Source organism: Neomonachus schauinslandi, chromosome 7 (assembly GCF_002201575.2).
Source record: "Neomonachus schauinslandi chromosome 7, ASM220157v2, whole genome shotgun sequence".
Lineage (NCBI taxonomy): Eukaryota > Metazoa > Chordata > Mammalia > Carnivora > Phocidae > Neomonachus > Neomonachus schauinslandi.
The window spans coordinates 72,049,966-72,069,838 of record NC_058409.1 but is presented as its reverse complement, the minus strand read 5'-3'; the positions used below and the strand labels follow the sequence as shown (position 1 = coordinate 72,069,838).

Sequence of the window (19,873 nt, the reverse complement as noted above, 5' to 3'; positions counted from 1 at the left end):
TTGAGTGCAGTAGGTGAAATGAAGGAAAGTACTGCAAAATGAGGCAATCTGAACACTCTCTGCGGGACACAGGAGGATCCATCTCAACTGAGTACACTGTACATTCACAAAATATATTAAAAAGGACACACAGACTTAAGATAAAAATAGAAATCTCAGCTCTTCTTGCTCTGGGAAGTGGAGAGCACATAAGTTTTGGCCTCTGATGCAACGTGTGGGCAAACCTCAAAATAAACATCCAAACGTTGCCTGGCAAACATGACAATAGCCAGGGCTCATCTGTGAGATAAATCCATGCCAGAGATTACAGAAGTTTTGGCCACACCCTGTGAGTGTCTGATTACAAGCTCTGACACTGGGCCACCCCAAATGCTCAAAAAAAAAAAAAAAATCCACAAAAGGCATGAAATTGAACTTCCGTACAAGGCAATTTTCACTGCTTTGCACACTCCAGTTTTCCAGTGTTTTTTGTTTTGTTCTGTTTTCTGGAATGATAATTATTTTGTGGGCAAAGGAAAGGGCAAGCCCCACAGAGCCCCGTTCAGTTATTAAAGAGTAGAAAGGCAGCTTTTTTTCTGAAGTTGTGTTCATGCTTCTAGGGATCCTGGGCATGAAATAATTCCAACTGTGTCTGGCTTTGCCCAAGATAAAGTAGAGAGGTTAGATCTGGAAAAGACAGCCTATTCTCTTCTTCTTATCCCTACCTAGAAAAGGTCTGTCTGGCCAGGATCTTCCTAAGACTGTGAGTCAAGCAATTTCAGAATAGAATAATGAACAGTGAGGAAGATTGACTGCCTTTGACAAGCTGTGTGAACTTGAGTCTTAACCTCCTTGAACACAGTTTCCTCATCAGTAAGCTGTCAGGCTTGAGAATTCTATAGTTCAGCAACTCTGATATTCTGTGCTATAATGATGTGAAGCTTATTAAATAATGTACCCAATGAGAGATGTTCAAATGGGCAATAGGGGTATTCAGCCTCTGGAGTCCCACACACCTGGGGTCTAATTCCAGCTGTGTAATTTCAGCAAGCTGCTCAACTTTTCCAAACATGAGTTTTTAATTTGGTAAATGGGTATAAAAACAGTAAGGATTAAATGAGGGTATGTTTATAAAGTGCTTGGCTCAGTGCCTAGCACATGGTAAATCAATTCAAATCAGTGATTTTTAAAAATTTTATTAATACAAGGGACGCCTGGGTGGCTCAGTCAGTTAAGTGACTGCCTTCGCTCAGGTCATGATCTTGGCATCCCGGGATCAAGTCCCGCATCGGGCTCCCTGCTCAGCGGGGAGTTGGCTTCTCCCTCTGACCCTCCCCCCTCTCATGCTCTCTCTCTCTCTCTCCCTCAAATAAATAATAAAATAAAATCTTAAAAAAAATTTTTATTGGGCGCCTGGGTGGCTCAGTTGGTTAAGCGACTGCCTTCGGCTCAGGTCATGATCCTGGAGTCCCTGGATAGAGTCCCGCATCGGGCTCCCTGCTCGGCAGGGAGCCTGCTTCTGCCTCTGACCCTCCCCCCTCTCATGTGTCTCTCTCTCTCTCATTCTCTCTGTCTCAAATAAATAAATAAAATCTTTAAAAAAAAAAAATTTTTATTAATACCAACAGCCTCGAAAGTTTCTCTTTCTTCAGTCTCACCATGGTAGAGCAGTTCTGTGGTGACCACTGCTTTGAGAAGTTAAACACAAATGTTATTTAGCTTTCTTAAGGAAAAAAGGGTACTATTATTTTACATTATGGATTATTCTTATTTTATTCTTTTTTATTATTTATTTTTATTCTTTCTTTTTATTATTATTTTATTATTTTTCTTTGGATTCAATCTACGTTCTAGATCTATGTTCTAGTCAATACAGGAACAGGAATCTTGGTAGCAGGAGCACAGATTTTTCTAAATCCTAAAAGATTATGTGCTCATTAATGCATATATGGTTACTGATGGCATGATTATTATATAAAAAAAATATTCTAAGCTCTGCTGAACAACTGTCTCAGAGCCTTTCAGCTTGGCTTCCGTTGGGTTTTCAAACAATGGAGAGTGAGAGAACCTGAGAACTTTTATAAGACCTTGTGTTATAAAACCAACTTCCAACCTCAATCTCTACAAAGATGATGGACTCTAACGGAAAACGAGAGGGTGTTCATGAAGAACCAATCATGTGGGAACTGAGATATGGGCCTGTCACACGACCATCTAGCTTCCCAGTGAAGCATGTTCTTAATAAGAAGCCTTAAATAATAAGAATTATAACGAAGTTGCCTGTGCAAGCTGATTTTCAAATAATCAAAATGAAAATGTGAGGTGAAATCAAATGTCATTCCAGAAACCATATAAGCAAAACAGATTCACAAATGTCTGCTAACAGCAATTTTAATCTTTTTTTTTTTTAAGATTTTATTTATTTATTTAAGAGAGAATGAAAGCGAGAGAGCACAGAGGGAGAGGGTGAAGCAGACTCCCCGCTGAGCAGAGAGCCCGATGCAGAGCTCGATCCCAGGACCCTGAGATCATGACCTGAGCTGAAGGTAGACACTTTAACTGACTGAGCCACCCAGGCGCCCCTTAATCTTTTCAAATATTAAAGAGGTAGTGTTGTCTAGTGGTTAGGAGAATGGCTCTGTAGGCAGACATCTGAGTTTGAATTTCAGCTCTGCTACCAGTTGTGTGAACTTGAGCAAATACCTGAACTGCTCTGTGCCTCAGTTTCCTTGTCTATAAAACAGGAATAATAATAACAGTACCTTTCATTGCATTTTCCCACTTTGCCCTAGAAAATAATTCAGTGAAACAGAAGAATGGATTTTATAGCTTCTTTTGAAATTGGTGTAAATTGATCATTTGAATTGATGAACATTGCTGCTTACCTAAGTAAAAAATTCTGTATTTCCTACATGATAAGGGACTTCTCAGTTATGTACTATTTAATCTACAACTTAAAAATTTCATACTCAAAAATGGCTAATTTATGCCTTCTCTGCTGCCTACTTAAACGTCTAAAGAAACTCCGTTAAAAAAAACTATTATTTTCCAATTCCAGTGTACAATACTCTCTTTCACACAAGCAGGAAATCTCATTCATCAGAGAATTTCAGCCATATTAAGATATTGAGTATAACAATACAAAACATAATATTGATTTCTAGTGCTTTTTTGAATTTAGATACATATTCACCTCTCAATTAAACTACCTAGATATAAACTACTGAGTGGAAGATTTTATAAGACCAGCCTACTGAAAAGAACATTAGAATCAAATAAAACCTTGCTATCCGTGTGGCCCAGGGTAAAGTATTTAATCTCTCTGAGCCTTAGTCTTCTCATTTATAAATTGGTCCTCATACCCTCTTACCTAGTTGCAAAATATGCAAGCAACTCTTTAAAATTTTTTTAAGTTTATTTTTTTAGTAATTTCTACACCCAATGTGGGGCTCAAACTCATGGCCCCAAATCAAGAGCCATGTGGTCTTCCAACTGAGACAGCCAGGTGCCCCACAAAATTTGTAACTCTTAAGAGGATGAAATGAAACCCTATGTAAATCACTTAGCACAGTAGTTGTTTGATAAATTAATAAATGGTTGGTTATTTCTCTTTCCATCGATTTTTAAATATCTGGATCCTGGAGAGCTTCTCCAAATGACATACATGCTACTGGACCTAACCCCTCCCCCAGAGCATTCTAGAATTATCTTCAGATTATCAGCACTGGCTGGAATGTTCTTTGTTAAGCTTTTATTTCCTATTGTCTTTCCATTTTGAATAGCAAACAAACCTTCAGTACACTGGTCTGTAGGAGAATGTGGAGAAGTTATACATACACAGAGAAGATGTGGTTTATCACTAGTTCAATTGGAAATCAATTGGGGTGTTGTGCAAAGATTTTAACTGCAAATATGTACATCACTATTCACCACATTTAATCCTTGGAAATATGTGAAGAGGTATAAGATTATGACTGTCAGAAGGACTAGAGAAGGAAACAATTCTAATTTGTGAGGCTAGGAATCCTGTCTCACCACAAGAACATTATTTGAGAATAATTCAGCACCAATCACTGCAATAATTAAAAGATTCTTGAAAGCAAGGGAAGCCTCAAACTCAATAGTCAACGAAGTTAACCTTTCCTTTTGGATCTCTGAATATTCAGCAAGGGGGCACACTGTTTCTTAGTGATGTAGACACTCTATGGCTAAAATCCCATACAATGATTAATTACTTGGTTGACCGATTTAAAACTCAAGTTTACAGTAAGATATCATATGGACGATAATTTAGTTTTATAATACTGCTAGGGAAAAATAATCACTAATTTGAACTGTTGAAAATTTGTGTGACATATATAGGAATTTGCAATGATTTAAACATGTTTTACTAAAAATATGCATAATGTTTGCTGGCAATCAAAGTTACGTCAAACCACTGGACAATGTAATCGGCCAAGCTTTAACACCTGAGCTCAGTGATTCCTGGTCCAGGCAGTATGCGGGGAGGAGGCAGACAATGAACACTCAGAAGCCTGTAAAAGGGAAATGGTGGGAGGAAGAGGGAAGAATGGCTGTAGACTGAAAAGCTGTAAGCCTCTCAGGTGATTCTGAAACTCCTTGATATTGAGAGAATCACTGCTTTAAATAGTTTAAAACAAGATGGCCTTACAGTGGGTCAGGGAAATAACCATTTTCTACCACCTATAATCCACTGGCACTTTTTTCCTGGTGACAAACTTAGTCTCTTCATACTTTCACTGGGTCAGAAGGAAGGAACCAGACTACATAAGATATTAGGAGAGATTCACAAAATTATTTTGCAAAAGTACTTTCCAGCCAGTTTTTAAAGGAAAATTTTTGGTGCTGATATTGCCAACCCAGGTTAATAAAGAGCGTAGATATTCCCTAAAAAGACAGCCCTGCCATACCTCAAGAATATTTGTCCTCTCCAGTTGGTGTGTTCTAAAATCCAGGGACACTTGATCCTTGTGATTATGCCCACATCACCATTCTTACACTATAAGGCAAGAGTATGCAGTAGACATCACCAATCCCAATATTGCTATCATTTTATAGCACGTATTTTGGACCAGTGGAGAAACTCCTAATGCTACACACATCCAGTATGCAGCTCAGCTATAAGTGTGTGTGCGTGTGTGTGTATTTGTTATATATATATTTGTTACATATATACTTATACATTAAAAGGATCCAATTTTCAAACGACTAACTGAATTTTCAGAAAATAATATTTGTCTATCTTTGTAGATTGGGGCCTAAAATTCAAATGAAAGTATGTGCTAGGTGATGTGAACGAGTCTGTCAGGTCAGTATGAAGACAGGGTAATGGGCTTTGTGACAAAGTAGAACACACATTCCCCATTTAAAGGCTTTCAAGCATTTATAATACATTGCACATGCCTAAAAATATTAGTCTGAATTCTGATAGAAGCAGCCCTTTCTATTCCAGGTACATAGAAAGAAATACTGGATAAATTTTGACATAAAAAATTAAAGACAAATAAAGAGATGGTGAATATAAAAGAGAAGAATCCTGGAATACAAATAATCTCCTGCTAAGATATGTAATAATACCTTGCATGCTTTGACACATGCATCTTTTCATAATATTTTATTTACAGAGATGTATCAAAGGGCTTGGTCTATAGCAGGGAATTGAAACTGGTAGCCAGAATTTTTATCTTCCAGGATTCTGATGATGACTGGCTATAGTAATGGAGTTATATCAAAATACTTTATTTGCTATGCTGGATATAAACACAATTTTCTATTTTCATGGTAAGGAGGAAATATAAAAAGCATATGTAACTGAAAAATGTACAAATAACTCTACTCCCTGCTCTCCCTGGCCACCCTCTTAGTATAGATAATAAAGAAACACTATGCCATAGACTGAGCCCCTGGTTACTTTTTTTTTTTTTTAAAGATTTTATTTATTTATTTGAGAGAGAGAGAATGAGAGACAGAGCACGAGAGGGAAGAGGGCAGAGGGAGAAGCAGACCCCCTGCTGAGCAGGGAGCCCGATGCGGGACTCGATCCCGGGACTCCAGGATCATGACCTGAGCCGAAGGCAGTCGCTTAACCAACTGAGCCACCCAGGCGCCCCATCCCTGGTTACTCTTAAGGAACAGGGATCTCTGCCCTCTCCACTAACAACTCCATTCACAGCAACTCCAGAGGCTCCAAGGTCTGGTCTAGGTCTTTATACTTCTATCACTTGTGCAGGGGACACATCACGGAATCCAGAGAGTTTACCGAATCCAAAGGGTATGCTTGCATACTAAGCTGGCCTCAATCTCTTACGGCAATTTTGAGTGAAATGGACTTGGTCTAGGTCCTCACTTGTGGGTCATGAACACTAACCAGCCAGTTCATGAGGAAGCCTCAGTATAATTCAGAAGTCTGCGCTCCTGTGGATAGCTAGAATTTTTAGTAAATTCACTGAGATTTTACTGCACTGCAAAGGCCAGAGGAAGACTACTTATAGAAAGGCTCTGTATAGACCAACTTACTTCTTAGAATGGTGGTCATCAAACTTTACAGGTGTACAAATTTATCTAGAGAGCTCGTTAAGTCATAGATTCCTTGTTGATTCTGACTGGGTAAATCTGAGGCGGAGCCTGGGAAATCTCCATTTTTAAATAAGTATCCCAGGTGAATTTGATGCAAATACTCTCCAGAGTACGCATCACGAAACACTGTCTTAGAGAATTCCAAGGGGGGTGCAGCACATCCTACAACAAGGATTGGGAGAGCTCTAGGGATATGGATTAGTCTGGAATTACCCTGTTGGCCTGCGTTCTCTGTCTGAAGACCAATAACCTTCTCTTCAGAGTGCTTTAACAAATCTCTTCAATTAAGGAGGCTTTGCTTAGATCATTGTCTTCATTCCTTAGGAATCCATTCGCAATATATCTCTAAGGTTATCACTACTTCTTAGGTGGAATTATTTACTTTTCCCCAAATGTGAGCTACCTACTTGGTCAGTCTGATTTAAATAAAAAACCCACAGTCTATGCTCTCCTGTCTACATATTTATCTTTGTATCTTCTTTTTTATTATACCTTACAATGCTCTCATTTTGGAAACTATATGAATCTGGAATGTATGTCTTAGCACCAGTGTGTCTAACTTTATAATAGGAACATATTTAATCCTATTGTTTTTCCATATACTGAATAATCTGCATATTAGGAAAGTCCAATGGTTGTCACAAACCACTGTACTTCATGTTTTCCATGTAAATACCTTTTAAATTAAAAATGTTAGGGGTGCCTGGAGGGCTCAGTCGGTTGAGCATCTGCCTTGGGCTTGGGTCATGATTCCAGGGTCCTGGGATTGGGCCCCTTATCCCTGTGGCAGGCCACCTGCTCAGCAGGGAACCCGCTTCTCCCTCTCATCTGCCCACCCCCCCCCCCCCTCATGCTCTCTCTCTCAAGTGCATAAATAAAATCCTTTTTAAAAATATGTTAGCAAATAAATGAAAAAAAAAAGATGTTAGCAGGGGCGCCTGGGTGACTCAGTCGGGTAAGTGGCTGCCTTCGGCTCAGGTCATGATCCTGCGTCCCGGGATCTAGTCCCGCATTGGGCTCCCTACTCAGTGCGGAGTCTGCTTCTCACTCTGTCCCTCAATCTGCTCTCATGCTCTCTCTCTCTCTCTCAAATAAGGTCTTTAAAAAAAAATGTTAGCTACCCAGCGTTTCTCAACAGGGTACTTACTAGCATTTGGGCTGACAATTCTTTTTTTTTTAAGATTTTATTTATTTATTTGACAGAGAGAGACACAGCGAGAGAGGGAACACAAGCAAGGGGAGTGGGAGAGGGAGAAGCAGACTCCCTGCCGAGCAGGGAGCCCGATGTGGGGCTTGATCCCAGGACCCTGGGATCATGACCTGAGCCGAAGGCAGACGCTAAACGACTGAGCCACCCAGGCGCCCTGGGCTGACAATTCTTAAGTGAGCAGGACTGTCCTGCTCCCAGTGAATGCTAGAGCATCACTAAAAGCACACTCACGTATTTTAAAATACCCTTTAATTGGGTGCTACCTCCCCTGGTTAAGAACAAGGGAGCTAAGCTATTTTTATGGAAAGCCATAATTGCTCAGACCCATTATTTCTGATGTCTAAGGGAACTTTACAACATCTTTTAAGACATGCTGACTTCTGAGCAAATCCATATATTTGGACTTTGGTGATTTGGGCGGATGCTGCGCATAATCCTGTTAGCAAGGTGATATTGTTGCCCTGGTCCTCTCCTGCCTACAGGAGGGAGTAATAATAAATCATTAGAAAGTTAACACAACTGGTTTCAGAACAAGAAGAGATCAGCATAATCCGGATGAGAACAGAGTGGTGACAGTTATTGCTACATTTAGTGAAAACTACTATGTTCTAGACATCAGCTGAGTACTTCACATAACATGATGATAATGCAGCCATGAGGTTGAAACTCTTATACCCATTTTAGAGATTAAGAAAAGAGCCTGGCCTCTTAACTACCACTCTGTATCGTTTCTCAGGACATATTTAACATCTCTCTATAAAATATTTTCCCAGTGCATGAAAAGTTATCACAAGGTAAAGTCTCATTTGGTTACATAGTCTCATTTAGCTATGTTACTTCTGTTCTTAGAATGCCAGCTTTACTGTATTGTGTCTCTTGAAGACAGGATCCATATATTTGTATCCCCACAGCATCTACCATGGTTACTTCTACACAGTAAGTGCTCAAAAAATAAGACTGGTTTTACCAAATGAAAAAAGATCAACAGGAACCCTTCTTCTTTGATCATTCCTGAGAACAATCAAGGAACTAAATTCACCGCTAATACTATATAACCAACTCTTCTCGCACACTGGGAATCTTTTTTAAAAGCATGTGAACCGAGCCACAGCTAACATTTATACTTGAATGTGCTGCTTCATAAACACTGTTGTGCAGTCTGCAAATCTCACTTTTTTAATAATAAAAACCAAGGGCCCTTGTTGTTCATAGATGGATTCCCACTCCACCTGATTGCTATTGGCCCCTTACCCTTTCTCCATTAATTAGCAGATGCAGCCTTTCTGATTTCAGCACGATTTTGCTAAATGTCACTACTTTAACACCATACTGTCTTCTAGAACCCAGATATCACTCCCTTCCCACCACATTCCCAGCACAAATCTTTTAAATACTGAAAAATCAGTGTGCAAAAGTTGAATTCACTGCCCACAAACAAAACATCAGGAAGAGACACTCGATAGTTATTCACTAGAAAATAGTTTCCCCCTTTGAACAGCAGATGCCACTCCTTACTGACCTCTGCAATGCAGAGATTTTCACTCGACAGAACACCTCATACAGCAGAAACTTTCCAGAGTGGCTGACTGAGCATCCGGTTCCTCTCTTGTATAGGTGGGTTCCTAGAACACTAGTCAGAGAACCGAAGGTCTTGCCCCTTAAGGAAGTTTCCTAAACTCTGCCTCATTTTAAGCTGTAAAATAGGAATAAAGAAATTGCCTCTTGCCTGTTCCTGAGAAACACCAGGACCCTAACAGTCCAGAAGAGATTGTTAAGTATCTATGAAAACACCTTGCATTCTTGAAAGACAAAGTACCTCTCAGGGATGTTATCCGACCACAGTCTCAGGTTTTGTTCAAGGAAAGAGAACCAAAACATGTTACAACATATGCCACACCACACCCAGTATGTATCAGGTACATGGAAAGGTTATATAGAGTGAGCTCATTCTCTAAAACGGAGCTGCACAGTAATGAGGGCAGGGCTGGGGGGTGGGGGGGAAGGGGAGGGGTCGTAACCATAAAAATGCTAAACCAAATAGACATAGCTGCTGCTTTTCTTCTTTGCTTTTTTTTCCAGGTCACACAAATCCCTGGTTTTGTAACCCAACCGCGCGCGTCCGGTCACCAGACACATTCCCAGCTGAAAAGCTAGCAACAGTGTTACCGTCAGGGAGGGAGAGGTGGACAAGTAACACAATTTAACTGACAGCCCATGTGGAAAGGAATGCATCTTCGGGGTCAAGAGACTAGTAAGAACGCCGGTCCAAGCCGGCGGAGCCAGACGCGGGGTGCAAGTCTGGGACGCGCAGGGCCGGGCGCGCAGGGGGCGGCTCGGGCTGCTCGCCCGGGAAGCAGACGCGGCCTTGGAGGAGAGCGGCCGAAATCAGTACTCACTCTGCGTCCGACTCCCGGGCCCAGAGACTTCAGCTGGGTTTTCAGGCTGTTTGCATTCCTAGCTGGGCTCGGCCCCCGCGGTTTCTGTTTAGAGCCTCAGCCCTTGGAGAGCCAGGGGGGCGGGGCGGCCCCGGGACGCGACGCACGCCGCTCCCCGCCCTCGTCCCAGGGCGGCACCGCCCCGCAGCTCCCGGCAGGACCGCCGAGGGAGGCGTCCGCCCTGCCCTCCCGCCTCCGGCAGGCATCCGGGAAGCCGGCTAACTTAACAACGCCACCCGTGATGCGGCCCACGCGCACTGCGTGCAGTGCCCGCTGATGACAGAGGTCTCCCGCGCCCCGGCTGTCACCCGGTGACTCCACCAGAATAAGGGAGCCAAGAGGGGCGCTCTTGCACATATACGCCTCCAAATATCTTTTTAACAATAAAGCAAATTAATAATGACCATCACCAGGGATTCGCAAATACATTTCAAATAGTATAATGGATATTTTAAAGAGCAGTTTAACACAGTTGACATTCTACCAAATTATAGCACATAATATATTATTGTGATTAAAAATATCAAAATAATCAGCGAAAAATGGATTTTAAGCCAATGAATAAGAATTCATAGGTCCCTACTGCTATAAGTGAATGAATGAATGAATGAATGAAAAGGAAATGCTCTTTGTTCTAGAAGAATGGCAACTAATAAATACAGAATGAATGATAGTGTTCATAGAAAAGTTATGAAATTTTTTTTTAATTTTTTAAAGAATTTATTTGAGAGACAGAGAATGAGAGAGAGAGCATGGGGGAGGGTCAGAGGGAGAAGACTCCCTGCTCAGAGGCGAGTCTGCTTCTCCCTCTCCCACTCCCCCTCTCCTCTGCTCGTGTTCTCTCTTTCACTCTGCTCTCTCTCTCAAATAAATAAAGCTTTTAAAAAAATTCCTTTTTTATCATTAGTATTTTCTTTCCTTTTAATTTTTTTTAACTAAACCTCAGCTCATCTAGGTTTCACTGACATTCATTTTCTCCTATGACAAAAAGAGCACAGGGTGACTTATTTGGGCCACACCCCAATGAGGATGCGTCCTGGGTACCATAGCCCCCAGTGTTAGGTAGCACATCCCCCTCAGTGAAGGTGAATGATCCTGTGCTCCTGAAGAGTACAGATGAGTAATTACATATTATGAAATAAATTTTTCAGAGTCTTATCCTGCAGTACATGTAGAAAGAGGCTCCTTTTCCTAGAAATGAAGAGGGACGTTGTTACTTCCTGATGTGCTTTGGCTGCCCCAGTCCCTGAGGTTCATCCTTTCTCCTGGTGTGGTCCTTAGATTATCTGCATCTGAAACACCTAGGGGCAGGTATTAACTATATAAAATCCTGGGCCTTACCCTACCCTCTTGAATCAGAATTCTTGGCTTGGAACCTGAGAATCTGTATTTAAACGAGTTTCTCCAATCACTGTTGAGGTAATCTAAGGTACAGGTGGTCTAAACTACCCTCCACCAGAACAATTCAGCATCCTTGCTACCCAAAGTGTGCTTGCCAGACCAGCGGCAGCAGCAGCAACTAGAAAAACAGAATCTTGGTCTCACTGCAGACTTCCTGAATCAGAATCTTCATTTTAATAAAAACCCCACTGATTCAATGTGAATATTAAAATACAAGACTTACTGCTCTGAATCTTGTTTTCCAAACATTGGTTACTTGTGCATTGCCTATAATATTTGTAATTGGCTATAAATGTATTGTATTTAATATTTTAAAAAAATTGATTTACTTTTTTTTTTTAAACATTTTATTTATTTGACACAGAGAGAGAGAGGGAGAACACAAGCAGGGGGAGCAGCAGAGGGAGAGGGAGAAGCAGGCTTCCCGCCGAGCAGGGAGCCTGATGCGGGGCTCGATCCCAGGGTCCTGGGATCATGACCTGAGCTGAAGGCAGACGCTTAATGACTGAGCCATCCAGGCGCCCAAAAATCGATTTACTTTTTAACTTTTAGTTTAGCCTGTCTTAAGCAAAACTATCCTTGGATCATGAGTCTGAAGTGCTAGTTTATTTTTCAGCACATTAAAATATATACATAATTATTAAAATAAAAATGCTTGCCTCCCTAACACACAGAGTAACACACATGTGGTACTGTGGGGTGAGGCTGACAGTGAGTGCCAGAACACACACAGTTTATCCAGCCTCTCACTAATCTTATGGAAGAAAATTAGCATCAGAGAGGGGAGCTATTTATGCCAACACAGCTATTTATGGCAAAACCAGGAGCAAAATCACAAAAGAATTTTCTGATGGGTGCTTATTCCTTCGCAAATCTTCTCCCCTGTAGCTGGGAGAAAAATTGCTTGTACCCTCTTCTGTTTCAAAGGCCTAACGCTGAACAACATATCATGATTCATTTATGTTCCTGTTCAGTGAGGCAGTTCTCTTGTCTTCCTTTCTGTAGGAGATATCTGTCAGTTGGCAGCTGGCCACACATCGGAAAACCCTCACTACATACTGATACATTTCCCACCTAATCAATATGCACCTTCCCCAAGTAGAATCCAGCGCACTCACAATCCCAGACTCCCTTGTAACAGGTTTGAGGCGTGTGACTTATGTTGGTCAATCAGATGTGCCATAAAAAAATGAGACTGGAAGTGAGCAATGGGAAGAGACCACTTCCCACCAAGAAGTCTGTGTCTGACAAGGCATCTTAGTCTTCATGACTGGCAGTGGCAGACTCTCTGGCATCCGGTCCTAAATGTGTTAGGTGCTCAAGCTGTGGTGGCAGCAGAAGCAGCTCCCCTGGTATGGCTGGGCATTGTTCTGAGCTGTGAAACTTTACATTCCTGCTGCTGGAGCCTTCTGGATCTTTCCACGAGCTACCCCTGCTATCCTCAAGGAATTCTTTTTGGGTTCGAAACCCTGGATTCCAGTTGGAACTAATAGGCTTAACAAATATATCTTCTTAACAGCTTCTGCAGCCACATTCCTAATGCAAGTTCAACCTCGGTTTCCTCACCTGAACAGCAGGTGGTTACAATACATATTGCCTGAGAGCTCTGTCAGCAGTACAGTCTCATGACTGAGTATGGACCACAACTCTTTTCATACTGGCTTGAATAAAAGCATGAATCATCTCTGCAGCCTCATTAGTCCTCATTATTAATTTATCAAAAATCACATATTAAGCACTAAACATCTTACAATGATTATTTTGAGTTAGAAAGACCTATGACACTTAAGCGCTTTAGGTTTTCTAGGCCCAGAACTGCACAGCAGAAGTGGTATTATTTGTGCACATAATTACTCATGTAGTAAGAATGCTCATAAAACAGATCTGCAACACACAGTAACCATCCTATATCACACAGCTCATGCATAACTTCAAATAAAATACTTAACTTTTCAGACAAACTGTAAAGTTTTCTTTATAATGGTAAAATTATAATTTATTTTACCTTTTAAGTTCGATGTGTCAAGAATCAAGAAAACCAAGACTAATTCTCACTGCCAATTATATCTACTATTTTGTCATGTCATGTGTCAGGGTAATATGAGGTTGCCTGTGTGTGTTATAATAATTAATTGTATAATAAAAGGCTTCAAGTGATCACAAATGCTATTACCCCCAGCTTTTCTAAATGATGCATGGGAATGATCTTTTCTTTAAAGTGATGATCATGCTGGAGCACCTGGATGGCTCAGTTGGTTAAGTGTCCAACTCTTGATTTAGGCTCAGGTCATGATCTCAGGGTCCTGAGATCAAGCCTTGAGTCAGGCTCCATACTCAGTGGGGAGTCTGCTTTAGATTCTCTCTCTCTCTCCCTCTCTCCCTCTCTGCTCCTCCTCCCTGTCATTCTCTCTCTCTCTCTCAAATGTATAAATAAAATCTTTACAGTGATCATTATGCTGAGTTAAAGCCCTTTCAATCAGGCATCAAAAGAAGAAATAAGCAAGTACAATATATACATACATATATATATTTTTTTCTTCCAATACTCTATAAATGTTAAAGATATGAAAAAGAAAGGAGTGAAGAATAAAACTCTGGAAAACTAATATTCAGGAAACTGGTGAAGCAAAGCAAGTCAGGAATCTATAGTGAGAAATTACAACAGAAGAGAGAATAATGTAGGAAGGGAGATGACAATGATTTAGAAGCTAAGGAAAGAATGTCAAGTTTGACATTAAATAAACACTAAACATGTAGCTAAAATGTCTCCATCTCCCAGCTACGCCACCCGCCCTCAGCTTCCTGAGGCAGAGCAGGGTTTGGGGGAGATGTCAAAATTCTTTATAACCTCAGAATAACTGGATAACTTTGTGTGTAAAAAAAAAAAAAAATGGAAAAGGGACTGCTTCTTACGGCTAACTTCCAAGAGAAAACTGGGTGTGATCTTCTACAATGTACTAACCACCACCCTGCCCAAGAGTTTAGATAATTCTAAAATTTGGAAATCACCTGCCGATGATCCACTAAATCTCATAGGGCTAGGGTTTTCTAATGAGGCTTCTCATTTTTAGAGGCGGAATTTAAGCATAAGTTAAATAAAAGTACTTTAAGACAGGACATATTTGAAAAATCTTTGTTAGTTCCAGACATTCAAACAACAGAGTATGAGGCTAATAAGAGTAGTCAGAGCAGAGATATATTTTCCCAGCACCTACTAAATGCCAGGCTCAGGGCTTAGAGTTTTATATATTTTATTTTTATTTTATTTAAGCCTCTTGGCAGATCTGTCAAAACTAATCCTATCCCCGTTTTACAGATGAGGAAACTGAGGCTCAGTGGGGCTAGGTAAACTTGCTAGTAATAAGTGGCAAAGAGGTAAGTCAGGTTTGTCTGGCTATGCAGAGACCTCTTACCCATACTGAGCATTGATGCTGTAGTACCCCCAAATCTCTTCAACTCTGGCCAGCTTCCTCTCATTTCTCAGCTGGATTTTGGTTTGGGCACCTTTTAGGGGCCTGCAGAGAAGCTGGGGCTCCAAGAAGCACTAAAATATGAACTCTTAACCAAGTAAGTAACCTATATGAGACTTCCATAGGAAAGCCACCAGTTTTTAAAGGAAAAATGCTTATTTAAGATAATTGTATAGACCATCCTGAAATAAGTTAATGTTTTTGCTAATCTCAGACATACTGAAAAACCACAAGTTGAGATGGGCTGAACATAACTATTTTTAAATATTGAAAACCTACTAGCTAAAATTGTAGTTTTTTGTTTCGAAATATGTTGTTTCAGTGATTTTTATAAGTTGCAAAGCTCTCCGGTGCTATATTACCAAAGAATGCTCAATTAGAGCTTCTGAGGTCCAGCAGTATCGAGGACCCTGTATGAACAAGAAACCTGGGTTCAAACTCTACCTCCATCCTACTGGCTTTGTGATCTTGTCAAGGATGCTTAACCTCCCTGAGCCCTGGTTTCCTCAGGTATAAAGGAATAATAATTACAACATTGTGAGGAGATTACATAGAGCATTTAGCAGAGAGCCTGGTGTGGCTAATGCACATGAAGAGAATCTGAATTATTTTCTGAAGAGGTGAGAGCACTATATTTCTACTCACAGTATGTGTCAAAGTCCAATATTATTTATAAATATTATGATAATAATATTGATTGGACACTTATTATATACCAAAAAGAATTAAAGCATAAATGGTTTTACTGGGTTTTAAATCATTCAAATCATTATTAAGAAATTACATTTCGGGGCGCCTGGGTGGTTCAGTTGGTTAAGCGACTGCCTTCAGCTCAGGTCATGATCCCAGGGTCCTGGGATCGAGTCCCACATCGGGCTCCCTGCTCTGCGGGGAGCCTGCTTCTCCCTCTCCCACTCCCCCTGCTTGTGTTCGCTCTCTCGCTGTGTCTCTCTCTGTCAAATAAATAAATAAAATCTTTAAAAAAAAAAAAAAGAAATTACATTTCCCCCTCTCCCCCCAGCATAGAAATGATACTTTGTTCAAAACTTATCAACCTGAAGACTAGGAGTCTTTTCGTGTTGAAGAAATGACTGACCTTGGTGGCCGGGGCTGTTCCACCAGCAAGGGTTCTGGAAGGCTGACTGCTCTCGAGGCTTGTTGCTTTTTTCTTAAAAATAAAAAGTATTAGTTTCAATGGGGGAAACCGTCCTAACAATGTAGACAAGGCAAATTTTCATATCGATACAAATATCTTCTACAAATACCTTCTCAAGTGAGCTTCAGACTAAGACACTAATAAGCACACACAAAAATAAATGTGTTCTTAAATTTTTCATATCTTTGCCTGAAGACCATACAAGCATTGAAAAGGAAGAGGAAGTTGAATAAATACCAATTGCTCAATGATTCTGGAGTCAGTGATTCTGGAGAACTGCAAAAATCCTCACATGGGCAGTTGCCATTTCCTCCATGGAGCACTTCCAGAAACAACATCACTCTTACTGTGCTGGAGAGAGCAGAAAGCTCAGGCCAGCCTCCACGGTGGGTTTTTTAGCAGTAAGTATCAAAGATGCAATTCTACTTCTAAAAATTTATCTCAGAGAAATAAGAAGAGAGAGAGCAAAAGCCTTTTTTCTTCAAAGATATTCCTCACAGTATTATCTCATCAAAAAGCTGAATACAATATAGGTAATAATAATGAATGTTTACTGACTACTTACCACGTGCCAGGCAATGATTCTATTAGAATAATACAATGATACAATAGAATAATAGAGTAATAATGCTTTAGTAAGACTATCTATTTAGAGCATTATTATAAGCACTCTAAGTGTTTTAAGTACGATGTGTCATAACTTAATCTTCACAGGAATCTATATGTTGCTGGTACTATTGTTATCCTCATTTTACGGGTGAGGAGACTGAGGAATGGGATGAGTTCATAACTTGGCCATCGTCACGGCTGGTAAAAGATAGGATGTCTGCTTCAGACCTTATTCTCTTCCCTGTCTGGATTGCCTCCCACAATAGAGGGCTGTGCTATGGACATCTACAGGATGAAGTATCATACAGTTACTAAAAATCATGTTTAAGAAGGACATTTCATTAAATGAAAATATTGTGCATATTTTATATAGAGAAAAATCAGCTTATAAAATAGTATGTATAGTATGATCACTGAAGTTCATATGAGATTATCTTCTGATGGTGCAGTTAAGAGTGATTTTTAAAAATATTCTTCTTTGTGCTTTTTTGTATTTTCTTATATAACTATACTGTTTCAACTAATAAAAGAACAATAAATGGAGGGCAGAGAAAAGGAAAGGTAAAATACACAGCTTCTTTCTCAACAAGGCCTTGATATATCTCTTATGAAGATCCCTATTTCAGAGAAGCAAGCTTATAAACTAAAAAGCTTTATAATGTCAAGTGTTGAGATTATGCTCCAACAACTAAAATATGTGAATAATGTACTATAAGCATTGAATACAGGAGGGATAGTACTGCTGATACATAGCATATTAAAAAGTTATCAATACAGTAACATTTTTAAAAATATATAATTGAGAGCAATCTGGCTTAATTCTTTTTACATTTAGCAAGATTTATATTTTTTAAAAATGCCTGCCATGGAATCTTGGGCTGAAGCCTTCTTTTCCTTCAGGTTAAATATAGCCTCAGCAAGCAGAAAAGTCAAAACTTAGCTTGCTTTCTTCAGAGTATCATCGTTCCATGTCCATGGCTGATCACTTCCAGCAGGTCACCGAAGCAACAGGCTGGATACATGCTCATGAAATGGGTATCCCAAGAGGCCTCACAGGCAGCTGCAGGAGTCCCAGGCTCCCAGGCACCACCTGCTGACTAAAGTCTCTCCCAAGCAGACATGCAGTGCCATCGGCCAAGGGAAGAAAAAGTCTTAGATAAATGGGATAGAAATAAAAGAGGCTGCGAAAAAGCTGGTATTTGTGACTGTGGTAAAGGAGATTGTGAAAGAAGGGGATGGCCTAAATTTAATCCAGATCACAAGTCTCTCTCAAAAATATAAAGTATATGAACAAATAGCTTCTGACAGCCATAGCGTATACATGGATTCAGTGTAAGGGAGAGGACCTAAGAAAGACAAGAATACGGCAGTGGGGTTATTGATTTCAACCTCACTGTGCACTTCAACCTCCTCAGTTTCCAGTGAGGAGATGGAAGCCCAGAAAGCTCAGGCCATCACTCCATGGGCCACAGCTGCCCTACACTCCAGCTACTAGCCCTTGGTCTCAGCTACAGTCAAGGAAGGTCACCTTCTAATCCTGCCCTCACAGCAGCTCCTCTCCCCTGAGTCAAAGCCCCCATACCAGACCCTGGCTCCCCCGTAAACGAATTCCACTCTAACACGTCAGCTAGGATTTTCCCAAGAGAATTAAAAAAACTTTTTTTTTTTTGGCTGAGTTATAAAACTATTAAAATAGTTTAAAAAATAACTATTTGAACTTAATATACATGCTGATTTTTATTTTAACCTTCATAAGAACTCAAGGTTTACTTTTTATTTTCATTCATTAAATTCAATAACTTTTAACTCAAATGAGGATCTCTCAGCTTTCCTGTGGCTATGACCTGTCACTCCAAAGCTTGCCTTACCCTCTGACCCTGTATAACCTAGCCTACAAAGGACTAATTTAGTTTAGCTGAAGCAAGAGTGGAATTTGTAACAATGATCTTTTATTATCTAATATTTATTAAGCCCTTGTCAGTGTCAGGTTCTTAAAACACAACACAAAAGTTAGAAATGCACATATACCAGAGCACAGACTCCTCATCCTCAGGTTAGTAACCAACATTTAATTACAGATGTTTGGGCTGATATCTAAGTCTTGGCCATCCTTCATCAACTGCGTCTGACTTCATGCATCCCTTCATTCATTCACTCATTGGACAGGCATTTCCTGAACCCTGGCTATGAGCCTGGTCCTATTCTAAGCAGTAGAGATGTAATAACCAATTAAACAGAAAAAGCTCCTGCTCTCATAGTGCTTACATTCCAGTAGGAGCAAAAAGACTCTAAATATGTCAACAGAAACAAGATGATTTCAGAGAGTGATGTGTGCTGTAAAGACAATGAAACAGGATAATGTAACAGAGAGTGACTGGCTGAGGCTTGCTCCAGACGGGGTACACAAAGGAATGACATTTGATTGAAACCCGACTACACATAACCCAATCATGAAAATATGGGATCGGGAAAGGGAGGCATTCTAGGTGGACAGGGTCACATGTGCAAAGGCCCTAAGATAGGAATGGGTTTGGCAAGTTAGAGAAAACAGAAAAAAGGTTAGTATAGGTGAAGCAGGGTGGGCCTGGGCATGTATGGTATGACATGAAACAAGACGCTGGATGAAGATATTTAAGCTAAAGTGATACAAGTTTAGGATGGCCCTAGAGTCAGGTATGTTTGAGATCATGGGTTTCTTCCAGCTTGAGCCTGCTTCCTGATCTTCTCTGGTGACCATCTAGCCCTCTCGAGTCCTCCCTTATCTCCAGCTGAAAAGTTCTCAAAGTTCTCTGGCTTCATGTCACCTTATGTTAGTCATGCAGGGATCTTCTTTACCCTCACTCCCCTATCCCCTTGGAAATCCCACTCTGGCCTGGACACCAGTCTCAACTGGTTAGGTCTGCATATTCACTAACTAGTGATAGGTCTGCATCTACCCTCAGAAAGAAGAGAATTCATCCACTCACAGTAAGCAGAAACTCTCACCACAAGCTCATTTGGCTATGACTCTGCATTT

At 40.4% G+C, this 19,873-nt stretch overlaps 1 protein-coding gene across 3 annotated transcripts in view; it reads right to left on the bottom strand.

The window, feature by feature from the left end:
- Positions 1-19,873, bottom strand: part of CAST (calpastatin) — a 111,812-nt gene that overhangs the window by 61,972 nt on the left and 29,967 nt on the right. For 2 of the 3 annotated variants that reach the window (XM_021701655.2, XM_021701668.2), the window contains exon 1: positions 10,183-10,283. Coding sequence is in view for 1 of the 3 variants with exons in the window: in XM_044917027.1 (XP_044772962.1) it covers positions 16,189-16,260 (72 nt within the window). In the remaining 2 variants the exon portion in view is untranslated. Of the gene's footprint in view, positions 1-10,182; positions 10,284-16,188; positions 16,261-19,873 lie in introns of those variants that run through there. The other variant, XM_044917027.1, reaches the window with a different exon arrangement.